The sequence below is a fragment of the Hypanus sabinus genome, chromosome 11, assembly GCF_030144855.1.
Source record: "Hypanus sabinus isolate sHypSab1 chromosome 11, sHypSab1.hap1, whole genome shotgun sequence".
NCBI lineage: Eukaryota > Metazoa > Chordata > Chondrichthyes > Myliobatiformes > Dasyatidae > Hypanus > Hypanus sabinus.
Genome location: NC_082716.1, coordinates 26,252,905 through 26,270,081, shown reverse-complemented (window position 1 = coordinate 26,270,081; position 17,177 = coordinate 26,252,905). Strand labels below are relative to the sequence as shown.

General features: G+C 37.1%; 1 protein-coding gene across 1 annotated transcript in view; it reads right to left on the bottom strand.

Moving 5' to 3' along the window:
* Nucleotides 1–17,177, bottom strand: part of plppr4a (phospholipid phosphatase related 4a) — a 79,807-nt gene that overhangs the window by 8,731 nt on the left and 53,899 nt on the right. Inside the window, exons 4-5 of the mRNA XM_059983569.1 lie at nucleotides 12,374–12,569; nucleotides 2,563–2,620 (exon numbers count right to left, since the gene is read on the bottom strand). Of these exons, the coding sequence (XP_059839552.1) occupies nucleotides 2,563–2,620; nucleotides 12,374–12,569 (254 nt within the window). The remainder of the gene's footprint in view (nucleotides 1–2,562; nucleotides 2,621–12,373; nucleotides 12,570–17,177) is intronic.

The following is a 17,177-nucleotide window of genomic DNA, read 5'->3' as shown; positions in this document are numbered from 1 at the left end:
ATACGTTAAGGTAAGGGGTGGGAAGTTCAAGGGGGATATTACAGGAAGGTTTTTTACTCAGAAAGTGTTTGGTGCGTGGAATACACTGCCTGAGTCAGTGGTGGAGGCAGATACACTAGTGAAATTTAAGAGACTACTAGACAGGTATACAGAGGAATTTAAGGTGGGTAGATATATGGGAGGCAGGGTTTAAGGGTTGGCACAACATTGTGGGCCAAAAGGCCTGTACTGTGCTGTACTTTTCTATGTTCTATGAATAGCATCCATCTTCTTCCCCTGCACTACCTGGTAAATTGCCCATGAATCTACATCTAGACATCTGGAAACTTAATCATATTTGGTATTATTTTATTATTGGGTTGTTATTGTCACATTCAGTGAGATACAGTGAAAAGCTTGTCTTGCATACTGTTTGAACAAATCAAGTTATTACTCATTGAGCTAGCACAAGCTAAAACAATAACAGAATGCAGTGTAAAGTGTTACAGCTACGGTAAAAATGCAGTGCAGGTGAACAATAAGGTACAAGAGAATGATGAGGTACATTGTTAAATCAAGAGTCCATCTTAGTGTACTAAGGAACCAATCAATAACAGAGCGTTAGAAGCTGCTCTTGAACCTAGTGGCATGTGCCTTCATAAAATCAGATGTTAAACATGAGATTACTTGTCCACTGTCTGCATTCATATTCAAGTGTCCATGATAGTTTTTTGAGCGATTAATGCTAATATTGGATAAATATTTGACTATCCCAATTTTTCCACAATGAAGGTTTAGGACCTTTTTCTTTTTAAGACTGCTTTCATCCCTGAAATTTCAGACAAAAGCAAAAGTGGGAATGTGCTTATGACCATACTTCAGGTCTTCAGAGCCAATTGCACAGTTCTGGAAAGTTAAAGAAACTTATGTTGGTACAAATTGGTATTGAATGATTAAGTATACTCAGGAAAACCATACAAGGACCTTCAAGTCAACATTAACTACTGTGGCTTCTTGCTAGTTGACCTTCAGATGTTGTATAAATCTCACGAACACAAGTGGTATAATTACAGGGGAGGCAAGTTAAGAGGAGGTTTAATAGAGGAGTTCCAAACTATTTAAGATTTTGATAGTGTGAAATTATTTCCATTAGCAGAACTCTTGCTTACCAAGGGCAATTGGAAGTGAGGTGAGGATTTGTCTTAATGAATCATGGAGCTTCTCCACATTAATTATCAAAAGGGTTTAGCATCCGAATAGAATATGGTGCAGACTGATTGGGAGTGAGAAGTTTTTTGGAATATTGGTATCATTGGCATTTGTTGCTACCTCATTGGTATCATTGGCATTTTTCTTGTAAACCATCTGCTTAAACCACTCTAATCTTGCTAAAGATTCTCCCACATTGTTACTAAATAAGGACCTGCAACAAAGATGAAGGAATGCCAATGCATGTCTAAGTGAAGAAATGGTGCATCCTAGAGGGAAACATGAAAGTGCTGGTACTCCCATGTACCTAATGCTCATGCTGTTCTTGATGACGAAAGTTGTGGGTTTGCGAGGTTCTTTCAGTTGAGGGCGGGTAGAGGACACAAGCTCAATTTTACACTCTAGTGGCAGTGGAAGGAAACATTTGTGGTGCTGGTTGAGGTATCAGCCAACCAGGCTGCTTGGTCCCCAGTAGTGTCAAGCCTTTTGAATGTTGTGTGGTTGGACCCATCCAGGCAAGTCCGACTCATGCCTTATAGATGGTGAAAAAGTGGTGATTCATTCTCCACAGGATATCCAATCTCTGACCTGTTCTTGTGGCGACAGTATTTATGTACTTGGTCTAGCTGGGTGTTTGGTCAATGCTAACCCTAGGATATGAAGGATGGGCAGCTTGGAGCCGATAATAACTTTGAATGTCAAAGGCTTTCAGCATATCTTTGATCAGAGCATGGCTTTTATTTGCCTCTGTCTGAATGTTGTCATAATGCCTTAAAATTGGTTAAATGGTCACTTTCTTTCTTGTATCATCTATAATAAACAGCAGTAGTACTGATGTGGAGAATCAAGGGGCACAAGTTTCAATAAGGTAATAAGGGGAATATGCTTGCCAATGAGTAATTATTTCCCTTGGCCTAGTGTTAATTCTGTATTCTCTAAGCTTGGAGTTGGGTCAGTCTTGAGGAGGAAGAGATTGCAATACACAGAAAGCAAGTGTCTTTCAAGCCAGTACTTATTCAATGTGACCTGTTGGTCTCTATCAATTATAGAGTTCAAAGGATTTTTTTCAGAGCATTTTTATTGAGTCTAATAATTTACTGAACCTTTCATAGTGAGGAATGGGTGTGATCAATCTGGAGATGGAAGAGGCATTATGATACCAACTTCATATCATGTGACAGGAAGGCGGACTACTTATTCAATATCTGCCTATTAATTTTTTAAACATAGGCTGTAATTCTTTCAATTTACACAGCAATCTACAAATGAAGCAAGAAACTGATCTTCACAAGCAAATTAAGATCTTATTCACAAGTTACAATTATGTCGTGTTTCTTTCATTTCAAACCAAACAAGGCAGTATCAATTACTTACTGAAACATATACAGCTGCAAAGGCTGCAAGTGTGGCGTGCTGTGATGGAAACGATTTCCTGCAGAGAGAAAAAAAAATACTCCTGACATCTTACATACTCATGTATATATGAACATGTTTATGATTTAGGAACAAGAATGTGCTACATCCCCCTTCAAGCCTTCTGTGCCATTTAATAAGTCCATGGCGGGCTGATGTATGCCCAGCTCTGCATTTTTATTTGCATAATTGCTTATCAAGCACTTAACTATCTGCTTTGTAGAATCTACTTTCAATGACCATTGAGAAAGTTTAAAAAACTTGTGAACCTTTGAGAAAATGTTGTCCCTCATCTCTGCATTAAATGGGTGACCAGTAATTAAATAGTGACCCCCTAGTTCTAGATTTTACCACAAGAAACATCCTCTCCACATTCAGCCTGTCAAGACCTATCTGGCTCTTACATGTTTCAGTTGAGTCTCCTCTTCTTTTTCTAAACTCCAACAGATACAAACAAAAGTATTCTTCATAAAATTACTGACACATACTAGGGTATGAGTCTAGTAAACTTCTGAATTGCTTCCCATGCATTAATGTCCTCGCTGAATCATTGTATTCCATCCCCAAGCAATAAAACCACAATATTATGATAACTTACCTAATTATGCACTGTACCTTCTGAGAATCATACATTAAGACATGCAGCTTCCTCTGCATTTCAGAGCATTTGAACCTCTCCATTTAAATAACATGCCTTGCTTTTTTTTATTTTCCTACCAAAATGGATTATTTCATTTTCAGCTCCAAATGCCATTTCTTTGCTGACTCACTTAATCCCCTTGTAGTTTCCTTAAATTCTCCTGACAACTTATCATCTTGCCAATCTTTGTGTAGGCAGTCAGGATTGCAATCACCCCTTCATTACTTTTATTCAAGTAATTTATAACTTGAGAACTAGAAAAAGAACAATATACATCTTCTCTCCATTTTCTGAGATTTATCAGTCTCAACAATTTACTTAGCACCACTTCCCTGATGGTTAAAGATTTCCCGAGTTGACCCTCCAACTCTCTCAATTCCATTTCCCAATTAACAACTATTTCTGAATATTACTTGCATCCTCTGTACAGTAGCAAAACTGATACAACATACTTGTTTAATTCATTGGCCAATTCCTTGTGCTCCATTTATTTCCCCAGACACACTTTCTATATGATTGACACCACAGTTTCTTTTAAGCTGTGCAAGTGTGCAGCCACTCAGTAACTAAAATGTTCCCGCACACATATCCTTTGCTGCTTTGCAGCTGGAATTTTCTTCTGTATAGTCAACATAATTTTGAAATTATGTTAATAGAACTTTGAAATCTAAGTTAATATAATTTTAAAATCTATCTCAATTGTGAAATTTCTTGTAATTGTGTTAATGAATATAATCCATACATTTTCTAAATAATAAATCTACCAGAACCTTTACTTTATTTTAGAGCTTCAGCATTTTTACATTGTCAGTGTTTCAAGTTCTGACACAGTCACAAATTGTAATAATAAGCACAGAACGGAAGTCGGTAGCTCATTGTTAATAAACTGCTGGCTCACTGAATGCAGATGCCATCTAGTAAAAAACATTTTACTTTTTCCATTGTGACTGTCAGTTGTTTTGGCTGCCGGACATCATTTACTATGATCTGAGTTATGATCTATGTTTGTTTGGTGTGCCTATTACAAAAAATCTTTTAAAACACCGCACAGTTTTCAAGACGTGTAAAAATGTCCTGCTCAGAACAATTGTTGGCCTGCGCAGCTGTAAAAAAAATTGATGGAACGTTGATTGGCACTCTATTTTTAAAATATCAATGGAAACTCCTGCTATCTGTTATCATGGTTTCATTTAGAAAGCTAAAAGTGGTTGAAACAATTTATTCTTCAGGGATAAGTTCTTCTTTTAGCTATGTTATGCTTGCCCAGTGTGGTCCAAACATTTAACTGTGCTGTAGCCAAAGGAGAAACAATTACTTAATTGCTGTATAAAATGCCAGCACTAAACTTAATAAAGTTTAATTAATTTATCTAATATTAACCTGATATGTTGGATTATGCACATTTTTGTAACGTATGTGTATATTTTACATAAATTTAACTACTGATTAAAAAACAGATTATTTTCTTAAACAGTAACCTTATAAATTCTATAGAACATAGGAAATCAATGAATGGCTCTTCAGTTAGTTATAATTTATGTAGGGCATTTTTTGATGACAATAAACTTATCATTTGCTGTAACAATTAATTACTTTTTGCAACTTGAAAAATATAATATGACTTACTAAAGATGCTGATAATATTTTACCATAACATGTAGATTTTATTGATCATTAATTTAAAGATAATACACATTTCTCACTGTGTATCTTCATTAGCAATTAATATGACAGTGAAAAAATCTCTAACAAGAAACAAAATAATGATTAAAATATCTTCAATCATACCATTCTTGTTGAATTTGTAGGCTTCCTTCTACTTGTACTTGGAGTAGCAATGTGAAATAACTAAGGTCTGGATCTTAGATAGTATCTGGTTCCATGATTTACAGCAGTTATTTCCATTAGTTATAACCATGTTAGCATTACTGTTTGTCTATTTTAAATATTGGATTTTGAACAATGAGCAATACTTCTTTGACTATAATATTATGAAAGGTCAATGCTAAAAAATATCATGACTGCAAAATAGTTGTGACACAGCAATATCCGGTTGAAAGAATATATGGGCATAATAATTGTGTAAATTGTGTCACTTTAAAATAAACTGTTATTCTTGCCTCTAAACTATTCTCTAAATTTTGCCTTTAATTACACAATCAAGAAAGAACATTTCACCAACCCATCAAGAGAATTCTGGTTGGTATCTGAATATTCTTGATCTAATCAAACTATAGACTTCACTCAGAGGCAGAGTTACTGATATGACTTTTGGGATGGTGTGGCTTGGCATCCATAAAATACACCCACAGTAAATTACAGCTAACAAAAAAAAATAATTTATTCCATACATTCTTCAGAATTAATTAATTTACTCTATAAGAAAATAGCCTGTGCCTTTTTAGCTAGAAGTACTGGTTAAGTTATGAAAAATGTATGAATGCATTATTAAAAAAATGTACATGTAACGATTCATCAAGTTAGTACATCAATTAATTAAAATTTATCCTCAAATTTTGAATCAATGAAAAATTGCTCGGCTTTTGAAACTGTTAAATTCCTATTTATCAAGCCAGTCTTCCTTAATTTCAAATATTGAGTATTAAGCAAGGAAAGAGATACCAATGGTGAGGATGGTCTATTTTCCATTACTGCAGCTTTTGAACAATGCACAACGATATTCACTTCTTTCTGCATACAGCACAGAAGGAGGCCATACAGTCATTTGTCTATGCCAGCTCTCATTATAATTGCATAATTCCCATTCCTCCACCTACTTCCCTCTAATCTGCTCTCTTTCATATGCCTGTAATTCTCCTGATTTTCCTGCCACCTATCTAGAGCACGAATAAGTAATTTCAGTAACAGTTTGCAGTAGCCAATTAATCTTCACCATGGAGGCACTGTGCTATCAATGATAGCAATTCACACCAACATGTCAAGGCCACTGCAAACATGAAAATTAGGAACACAAAATATATATCTGTGATCCATCAACATTATGGTGCCTAAATCCTGGAACTCCTTGGTGTGTGGGAGAGCCATCACCAGGAGTACTTCAGCATAAGGTAGCTCACCAATATTTTCTTGTAAATTGGTCAACAGGTAATGGCCAAGAAAGTGTCCAGTGCTTCTCCTGCATTAGGAAATTAAATTAAATTTGATATGTACTCACACAGATTCTTATACTGTAGATGCACTATAGAAACTGCCCTGCCTGAGACCACTAGAATTTGCAGAGAGTCCTGGCACAGCTCAGCACATCAAAAGGACTAGCTTCCCTCTCACTGCCTTTAAAGCAGCTAACATAACCAAAGACCCTTCCCACCACAGGCATTCTCTCTTCACCACCCTCTCATTGAGTAGAAGATACAAAAGCCAAAAGGAATGTACCACCAGGCTCAAGGACAGTTTCCATCTCACTGTTATAAGACTATTGACAGACGTCTTGCATAATCAAATGGACTCTTTATCTCACAAACTATCTCATCGTGGCCTTGCACCTTGTTGTCTGCCTGCACGGTAACACCATTCTGCATTCAATAATTGCTTTTCTCTTGACAAGTTCTCTGATGTACTGTGATGAAAGATCTGTATGGGTGGCAAGCAAAACAAAGCTTCTCACTGTACCTCAGTACATGAGACAATAATAAAGCAATGTTACACTTTACTAATATAGTACCTCTGATTGTACTCCCATCTCTGCAGACTACGTGCTTGGTCTCACAGCATTCAGTATGAGTATGCATACTGAGCCAATGGTAGTATAATTGCCATTGGAGGAATATGGATATGACATCCTACAATTATTAAAAATTTGACAATTCATGTTAATGATTTCAGTACAGGGACCAAATTTAATACTTCCAGTTTTGTTGACTGCACAAAACATTACCTCTATGACTCTCAGTAGTATTGTGGAAAGAGTGGAGGATGCAAAGAGCCTGCAGGGAATATAGACCTACTGAGTGAGTGGGAGTGGGCAAGAACATGCCAGGTGCAATATAATATGAACAAATTGTGAAGTTACCCAAATTGATGAAATTTTAAATGATGAGAAATTTGGTGATGTTGATGTTCAAAGATACCTGTTGATTAGAACAGATGAATACCTTGCTTACAAATCACTGACAGACACTGTGCAGGTGTAACATTTGGTTAGGATTGCAAGTGACATGTAAGGCTTTATTACGTGAAGGGTTGATGTAGGATATAAAGATATCTAGGTACAATTATTTAAAAAAGTCTTGTTAAAACTATACTTGGAATATTGTGAACAATTTTGATTCCTTTAAGAAAACAAAGAAGTAGTGAGGGAAGATTGATCAGATTGTTTCCTGACATGAAGGGATATGGAGAGAAGGCAAGAGATTGGGGCCGAGAGGAAGATTGGCGAAGCACACTTGATGGGCCAAATGGCCTAAATCTGCTCCTGTATCTTATGGTCTTATATACGTGGTAAGTTTGTCAGATGAGAAGAGACTCAGTAGACCAAGTCCATATTCTCTTACATTCAGGACAATGAGAGGAGATCTCATGGAAACCAATGAAATTCACACACTGCTTGTCAAATCGGATGCAGTATGTTCTCCTTGCTATGGAATATAGCAATAGGGGTCCCAGTCTCAGAATTAGTTTAGCACTGTTTAGAACTGACACTCAGAGGGTGGGGAATCTTTGGAATTCTTTACCTGAATGCTGATAAGGCCCAGCCATTGTGCTCATTCAGATTGGACATTGTTAGATTTCTGGGTACCAAGGGAATCAAAAGATAAGGGGATAACGCACGAAAAACAAAACTGGACAGCTCACTATCAATATTTAATCACTTATCAGATTAATTGAATGAAAAACTGATGAAATAACTGAGTCATAAGAATAAAAGAATACAACAGCTAAGAACTCTTTGGTCCTGCAAGCTTCTTTGCAATTTATCTTGGTTGATCTTTTACCAGTTTCATTTTCATATACTCTCAGTGACATAATGAGCATGGCAGTGTTCATTAAATATAATTTCCACTGTCATTGAATTAAAGTGTGCAAAGTTATTACAAATGTTGTTGAGATGAGGGTTGCTGCCTGTATACTAAAATGCCAAATTATCTCTTGTTACAACTGCCAACAGCTAAATCAGAGACAAATCCTTATATGGAGAGAGAAAAATACATTTTTGTTCACCAGCACTGTGTGCATGAGATCGTCTGTCATAGCTTGCATTCACTTTTACACTTTTCTAATTAGATGCAAGTACAGCTTTTGGCCAAACCATTACCTTTGCCAATTTTGAACCAGTGACAAATTTTTCCCTCAAAGAATTTAAGGTGAATTTTGGGGAGTTGATGCTTCCAAAGTCATCGTGAGAGATAGAAATGGGTAAGGCTGGTCAACAGGGCTCTGGTGAAGCTGTATCAGCCATTCCCCTGTAAAGTAGATACAATGGATTACAGAAACATCAATGAGCTCCAACCATACTATTATCTTTGGATGACGGAGACAGGAGGTCATCAATGGCCTATGTTCGACTGGCAGCTAAGGCCCCAAAAAATAGAAGTGGGAACAGATGACAGAGCTGCTCTTCATTATTTATCCTTCTCTATTCATAATCCTCTGTTCCTCTGAATCCCTGCTATTCAAATTTTTACAACAATTCTTGAGTAAAAGTTATCATTCTACTTAAAAAATGAAATACATTCCACCAGTTATTGAATTGCTCCAGCTAACTTACGTTAACAAATTGTCAAGATTAATAAACTTTTAGAACTTATTCTACACTCTCTCTCTCTCCGGAGTATCGTTCTCAATATATTTTTTTTGCGTTAATCTGTCCTAATCTGTTCTTTTCCAATTTATACAGCCTGTAACTGCCAATATCCTTTCTGTTACATTGTTTATAATCTTTCCCTATTAACATGTCCTCTTAACGATTAAACATAAAATGTTTTTTTTTACCAGATTCTCATTTGCCTCATCTAATGTGCCTTCTTTTGTGAAATGACTATTCCCCTCATGTCTTAGGATGAATTGAGTATTGGGTTGTAATAAAGGTATAGCTTATTGCTGAAAAAGCATGATGGGAAACCAGGATGTGTCTATTTTGAAACAATCATGCCTCAGACAGGAACAAATTAGTTAAATATGGTGAGCAGCTCCCTCCAGACAGCAATAACTATGTCCTATTGCTAATTACAGAGCATCTTCTCATGTAGCAGCACGATGTTCCATTTCCTAGATTAGCATGTCAATATGATCTCTTCTCCTTTATATCAGGCAGAATCAGTGTCTGGTTTAATTCTTTAAAAGTAGAAAAGCATATGTAGAGATGGAACAGAGTTAAAATATGATCAACAAAGGGTAATTCCTGATACTGTTCATGTTTAATGGAAACAAAATGTAGTTGCTGTCTGGATTTTAATTGTGATTAGTGTGGTCAGGTCGTACATCTTCATTATCAAACTGAGATTCTTGCAGGTTCTGATTAATGTTCCCTTTCACAGCTCAGAAGCCATTGACATCTGATCGTGGCAAGTCTCCAGAATTTTGGGGATTTTACAAACTGCACTTAAGATACCAAGAGAGATGCTGAGACAGAGCAGTGTACATACTGTCAACCAGAAGTTCTTCCTCCTCTGGGATATCTGAACAGATTATTAGCTTTCAGACAGCCAGCAGGGGCTAAATTGTCGTCTCGTATTTCTCTACCCTGGAGACATTAGGACCCACTGTTACACTTGCAAATGTCTCATTCGCTGAACTAAGTGAACTCTCTACTGGTTAGACAGAAATAGAACAAAGTATTACACTCATGTAGATAACTTGGCAATTATTGATTAAAGTCACATGATTATCGATACTGCTGGTCTTTAACACTTAAGGAGAAACATGGTCCATAACATTAGAGAAACAGTGAACAACATTTGATCAGTGTAGGCTGTTCCCATCCAGTGGAGTAAGAACGTAAGCATTCTCTAATGCTTCATGGTATTCTTCCCAATATACTTAAGTAGCATCATTTGTTAATTTTAACTGCACTGACATTGATGCAGGGTTGAATTGGGAACACTGAGCAGTCAAATACCACTGTTAACCAACAAACAATCTGGTGGGAAACTCAGAGGGACTAGCAGCATCTGTGAAGGGAAAACAATCTGCTGATATTTTGATCACAAACAAGAGAAAATCTGCAGATGCTGGAAATCCAGGTTCATTGTCATTCAACCATACACATGTATACAGCTAAACCAGACGATGTTCCTCTGGGACCAAGATGGAAAACACAGAACATAATCACATACAGCACTGATAAAAACTGATAACTGATATTAACAGATTTAAAAAGTGCCCTGTAGGCATACATGTTGCCAGAAAGAGCATATACAACAAATATTTAAATAAAACAGTATAATGCTAATGGTGCTGTCATAACTTGTGTATGGGTGGTAGCAGGATCTACCACAAATCTCACACACTGAGGGAAGAAGCTGTTACCCAGCCTACTCTTGTCCACTGTGGTACTTTCTGCCTGCTGGTAGGAGGTCAAAGAGATTGTGGGACAGATGGGAGGGATCCTTAACAATGCTGAGGGCTGTACAAACATAGGTTGAATCCCTGCATCTAGAATGTAACAAAATAGCTCTGCAGGAGAAAGGATTGAAAGGAATGCATTTTGCCTCCATACTTGATATCATGAATGAAGTAGGCAGCCACTCAGAAACAAACCTTTATCAATATTACTAGTTGTAACTTCATCCTGTCATAGTCCCATTATTTAGAGAAATAATATTACTAGCACTTAATTACTGTCTAAAAGGGTTGATTGCATTTTAACAATGACAAAGTGTCACATTTAGAAATGAATAAATGCTGTTGCAATTAAATCATAATTTTCTTCAGTAATTAGCGTGTATAGAATTATTAACATTACTCAGTTCCAGCTTTAATAGCAACAGATGAGAACCAAGTCAACCTTTTTCTCTTTTTTTTTCATTTTAATAATTAAAATTTTAACTGCATTCAAATACTTGGCACGGAGATTTCTTCTTAAATTCATGACTACATTGCTGCCACTAATTATGACTAATTTTGCAAATGAAAAAGGAAACTTGCCAGTGATGGAGTCATTGCTACATTCTTACTGTTTGCATCAAGGCAAAATTCAGGCTCTATTCAAATCATTCCAAGCTACTGCTAGCTAAGTTTATCATGTCTTGTTTGAATTGAACATATGCTGAATAAGGACCACCTGTGGTTGCCACTCTGCATATTCTAATTTAGTACGTCATTGGAAATGATTGTGGAGCCGAAGGTACACTCCACATTCTGCACTCCTCAATCATTAATGAATAGGAACAAAGTTCTTCACCACTTTTTTTGAGCTTTAGTGTCAGAAGTTGATATAATCTTTCTACAGATTCTTTCCCCATATGCCAGTTAGTTTATGTAAATGGAACAGCCTGGCACACACCTTAATGAAATGAAACATGGTTGTTTCCAAAACTGACATCGATCCTTATGGACAACGGTTTCCAATAAGTTGTATTAACCATTTTCTCTGGAGATATTGTTCATTTTGTACACTTGATGGAATGGCAATCTATCCTTTCAGCTCAGTGAGGCTAACAACTTACAGTAGAAACTTTCTTCATGGACATTTGACATATAATAAGGATTTTTCAGAATAACTTGACAATTACATTGACTTTGATTTCTCAAGGCAAGGGAGATGCATAAAAATGAAAATCTAGATGCTTGGCATTTAGAGATTTTCCTGGCCAAAGTAGCCCAAAGTAAAGAAAATATTCTGATTCCTTTATAGACCACATTCCCTAAAATACAAAATACCTCTGACTTGAATTTACCTAAGTGGGTTACAACTATTGAAAAAGAACGGTGGAGAATTTCTCAATGTACTTGAGAGCTCTCCTGAGAGAAGGGTAAGGTAATTTTTGTTATAGAAAACCCAGCAACGAACCTATCTAAGTGTGTTTTATACTTTAATAACCATGGAGTGAGAGATGCCTTGTTCTTGTGCATTATTTTTTGAAGTGATGCAACCAGTGGTGTATAATATTCTTATATAAAGCACAGAGAAAATAAGCAGCTTCTTGATAGATGAAATAAAATGTGAATTCTAACCTGCCAGCGTTAATGATGGAAGGATCAGATCCTGTGCAGATATCTTCCACAACGTATGGATTTTCTTCACAGGAGGTATTTAGCGATGTATAATTAGGCTTACACACTGTAAGAAAATATGGGGCATGGTACCCGGTTGACAGCTGAATAATGTCAGTGATGAGAGCAGTGGCACAAAGGCCAAACACATGAACTCCTAGAACACTCAAGAGAAATCAAAAATAATTAGCATGAGCATTTTAATCTCCAGGTGCTAATTCAAAATCATTTTGCACATTTGTCTTTACCCAAAATAGCAGTGCCTTAATGGCAATAATATCAAAGATACCAAAATACCACTTGGGAACATTATTCGTCCAAGCAGAGAGAATTTATGAGTTGATATTAAATTGTGCAAAGTAGACATATACCTGCTTCTGTACAATTTTACTGCAATATTTTTATGTTAAGCCAGATATATTTTCTTCTACAATCCTTCTTATTAATAGTAATTATTGGAACTGTGACATTCTGTGTAAACTCAGCTAAAAACTTAAAATATATTACACACAAAGGATGTTGTTTTAAACACAAAGTGCACTGCAGATGCTGTGGTCAAAGCAACATGTTTACATAGTTTATTTTCAGTAAGAATTCCAGCAAAAATAAGAAACGCAACTAAAGAACTGGAAAAGAATTACTTTTACTTATTTACATTGGTATGTATCAGTTTGGTGCAGAAAGTTTCTCCTTTAAATAATTTTCCCCATTTCTCATTTTCCTCCTTAAGCACTAGACAAAGCTCAATACTTAGAGTCACGTCGCCCACTGTTAAATATACCTGGTAAAATAGGAGTAGATTTTGAACACCACAATTGTATGACAAATAACATTTTATTAAAAAAAAGAAAATCTCAATTGGATTTGAGCCCAAATGAATAGTGTTAATTATTTGCATTAATTAATATTTAATACTAGGATAATCACAAGAAGAAAATAGCCAATTTCCTTACTTCTTTTGTTTAAGATGTTGTAAGTCATTTATACATTTCAGATGTTGTTTACAATCATCTAAATTGCACTGAGAAAAATTTCAAAGAACATTCAGCGAACATTGTGATCTCTGTGTATCTGTTGTTGTTACACTCAAACCATACCCTGGGACACAATATAATGCTTTAGTGCAGCAGATTTAAACAACATGGATAACTATTCATAGCATGTTAAGTTTCATTTTCATGAAAAGTTTTTAGAATATTTGAATTGGGCTCTTAAATCTAGATGTATGTTAAAGGAAGTGCTTCCAAGTATGAAATAAATAGATCTAAATGTACTTCCTGTAAATTGGAACAGACTAGTTAGGTCCATCAGTCTACAACAATTAAAATTATTTTACTTGATGCTGAAGAATGCTTCCAAAATTTTGAATTAGGGTAGAAATTTGTCTTCAGTCACTTGAATTAAAGAATTATAGCTATGCTATGTAATTTACCTCCAAAATTTGATTCCATTTACGATAATAAAACTAAACATGATTTGGCCATGGAATCCTGTGCATTTTCTCCAGTATTCTTAAACTGATAACTGACTCAGAAACAAAGGTTTTTGGGAAAGTAAAACGTCTGAAGGTCGATAAGTTACCTGGACCACATGGTGTACACCCCAGGGTTCTGAAAGAGGTGGCTGAAGAGATCATAGAAGCATTAGTAATGATCTTTCAAGAATCATTATATTCTGGAATGGTTCTGGAAGATTGAAAAACTACAAATGTCACTCCAATGTTCAAGAAGGGAGAGAGGCAGAAGAAGGGAAACTACAGGCCAATTTGTCTGACCTCAGTAGGTGGGAAGATGTTGGAGTCGATTATTAAGGATGAGATCTCAGGGTACTTAGAGACACATGATAAAATGGGACGTAGTCAGTATGGTTTCTTCAAGGCAAAATCTTGCCTGACAAATCTGTTGGAATCTTTGAAGAAGATTCTTCAAACAGGATAGGCAAAGGAGAATTGGTTGATGTCATGTTTGGATTTTCAGAAAGCCTTTGACAAGGTGCCACACATGAAGTTGCTTAACAAGCAATGAGCCCACAGTATTACAGTAAAGATTCTAGCATGGATAAAGCAGTGGCTGATTGGCAGGAGGCAAACAGTGGGAATAAAGGGAGCCTTTTTTGACTGGTTGCTGGTGACTAGTAGTGTCGCACAGGGGTCTGTGTTGGGACCAATACTTTTTATTTTATATGTCAATGATTTGAATGATGGAATTGATGGCTTTGTTGTAAAGTTTGCAGATGATATGAAAATTGGTGGAGGGGAAGGTAGTTTTGAAGAAGCAGAGAGGCTACAGAAGGACTTAGATTAGGAGAATGGGCAAAGAAATTACAGATGAAATGCAGTGTTGGGAAATGGGTATGGTCATGCACTTTGGTAGAAGAAATAAAAGTGTAGACTGGTTTCTAAATGGAGAGAAAAATACAAAAAAAAAACTGAGGGGCAAAGGGACTTGGGAGTCCTTGTGAAGGATTCCCTAAAGGTTAATTTGCATGTTGAATCTGTGGTGAGGAAGGCAAATACAACGTTAGCATTCAGTTCAACAGGACTAGAACATAATAGCAAGGACGTAATGTTGAAACCTTATAAAACATTCGTAAGGCCTCACTTGGAGTATTGTGAGCAGGTTTGGGCCCCTTCTCTTAGAAAGGATGTGCTGAAACTGGAGAGGGTTCAAAGGAGGTTCACAAAAATGATTCCAGGATTGAATGGCTTGTCATATGAAGAGCATTTGACGACTATGAGCCTATATTCACTGGAATTCAGAAGAATGAGGCGTGGCCTCGTTGAACCTCTCAAATGGTGAAAGGCCTTGATAGTGGATGTGCAGAGGATGTTAAATATGGTAAGACCAGAGGACACAGCCTCAGATAGAGGGCTGCCCTTTCAGAATGGAGATGAGGAGGAATTTCTTTAGCCAGAGAGTGGTGAATCTGTGGAATTCTTTGCCACAGGCAGCTGTGGAGGCGAAGTCTTTATGTATATTTATGGCAGAGGTTGGTAGATTCTTGATTGGTCAGGACACAAAGGGATACAGAGAGAAGGCAGGAGTCTGGAGTTTGGGGCTGAGAGGAAAATTGGATCACCTATGATGAAATAGTGGAGCAGACTTGAAGGGCCAGATAGCCTAATTCTGCTCCAATATCTTATGGTCTTATGGGCTCAAGACTATTTTGCTTTCTACCTTAGAGTCCAAAAGACTAATTGATCGCACCTTTGCATTCACAGCTCTCAGAAGTGGAGAATTCCAATCATTTAACCTGTATTAAATTTACCTCCCATTCTTCCAAACTCCAATGAGTACAGATTCTACAGATCCTTGAACTCTCTTTGTGGGAAATTCCCTCATCACTGGAATCATTCTGCTGAAGTTGTGATGCACTAACGTCAAGACAAATATGGGACCATAAGACAGGACCATAGGCCACTCAGCCGATTGAGCCAGCTACATAGATATATATCCATCTTTATGTATGGAGATGGAACTTGCACCCAACACTTCAAACCCTTATTTCTTTGCTATACTGTATGCTTATTTTCTACATCTCATAAGGCAGCACATTGGTATCTCTGTACACTTTGACATTAATAGTTTCTCACTGTTATACAACCTCCAAGAGGACCACAGCTTTGTAGTAGGGCTTGGAACCTTGTGAGCCTCAATGACCCAGAGAGATATGTGGGTGGAGCAGGGCTTTATGCTTTGGCTCTTGGTAGGATCACCCATGCCAAACAGGTCAAAGGGTAGAGGTCAGACTAATAGTGGGCCACCAGTCCTGCTGGTTCGGGGGTTCACCTCAGGGCTAACAACCCTGACTGACAAAACAAAATTGTTATGGAAACAGCAACGAAGTCTCCTTCTACACCTGAACACGATGGTATAATAGAGTCTCCACTCAGGACTTGCATGACTCATAGTGATAAAAACCAAGAGGAACCCAATGGCATAATGAAGGAAGCCCTGAACACCACCAGGGATGGAGGACCTTCACTGCTGGCCTAAACACCAGCAGTGTTTTATAACACAAGAGCAGAATTAGACCATTTTGCCCATCAAGTCTGCTCAATGGTCGGTAAATAAATCACTATTACAAAACACAATTCCTATTTTATATAAAAATGAATTAGCTCTCATTTCCCTATAACTTACTCCAGCTTCCAACTTGCCGAATTGCTTTATCTGGCCACCCCAGTAGCGTAATACTATTACAGCTCAGGAAGCTGGAGTTCAAACCCCACGTTGTCTGTAGGTCAGAACACGTAGAGTTTTCAAGTTCAACACATGGGTTTCCTCTGGGTGTTTTGGTTTCTTCCCCCATTCTAAATACGTGCTGCTTGGTAGGTCGAGTGGTCACAGTAAATTGACCACTTTGAAAATAGAAACATGGAATTTATCATTTCACCAAAGCCATTAATGTGAATGATGAGAAGCCAGGGTTGCTCCCTATAATACTGTAGGTACAAAAGCGTGCCTAGCTAACCCATTTATTTCTACTCTATATTTTCCATCCCTGAACTAATTCTGTATCCAAACTAACATTCTGGATTGTTTGAGATGCTGCCAGTAGCCATAGCTTTAACTACCAGTCCTTAGTGGCGTTTTGTGATAGGAAGCTGTGGCTCTGTGGGAGTGTGCACCCCACTGAAACAATGAAATTCAGCTATCACTGGACAACAATGTTGCTGGTTCCTCATTCTGGAACTTATTATCCAAGTCGCATTTGCATCAGTTAGTGGCCTCTTCCAATGGCAACACACAACTTAGGTGTAAAA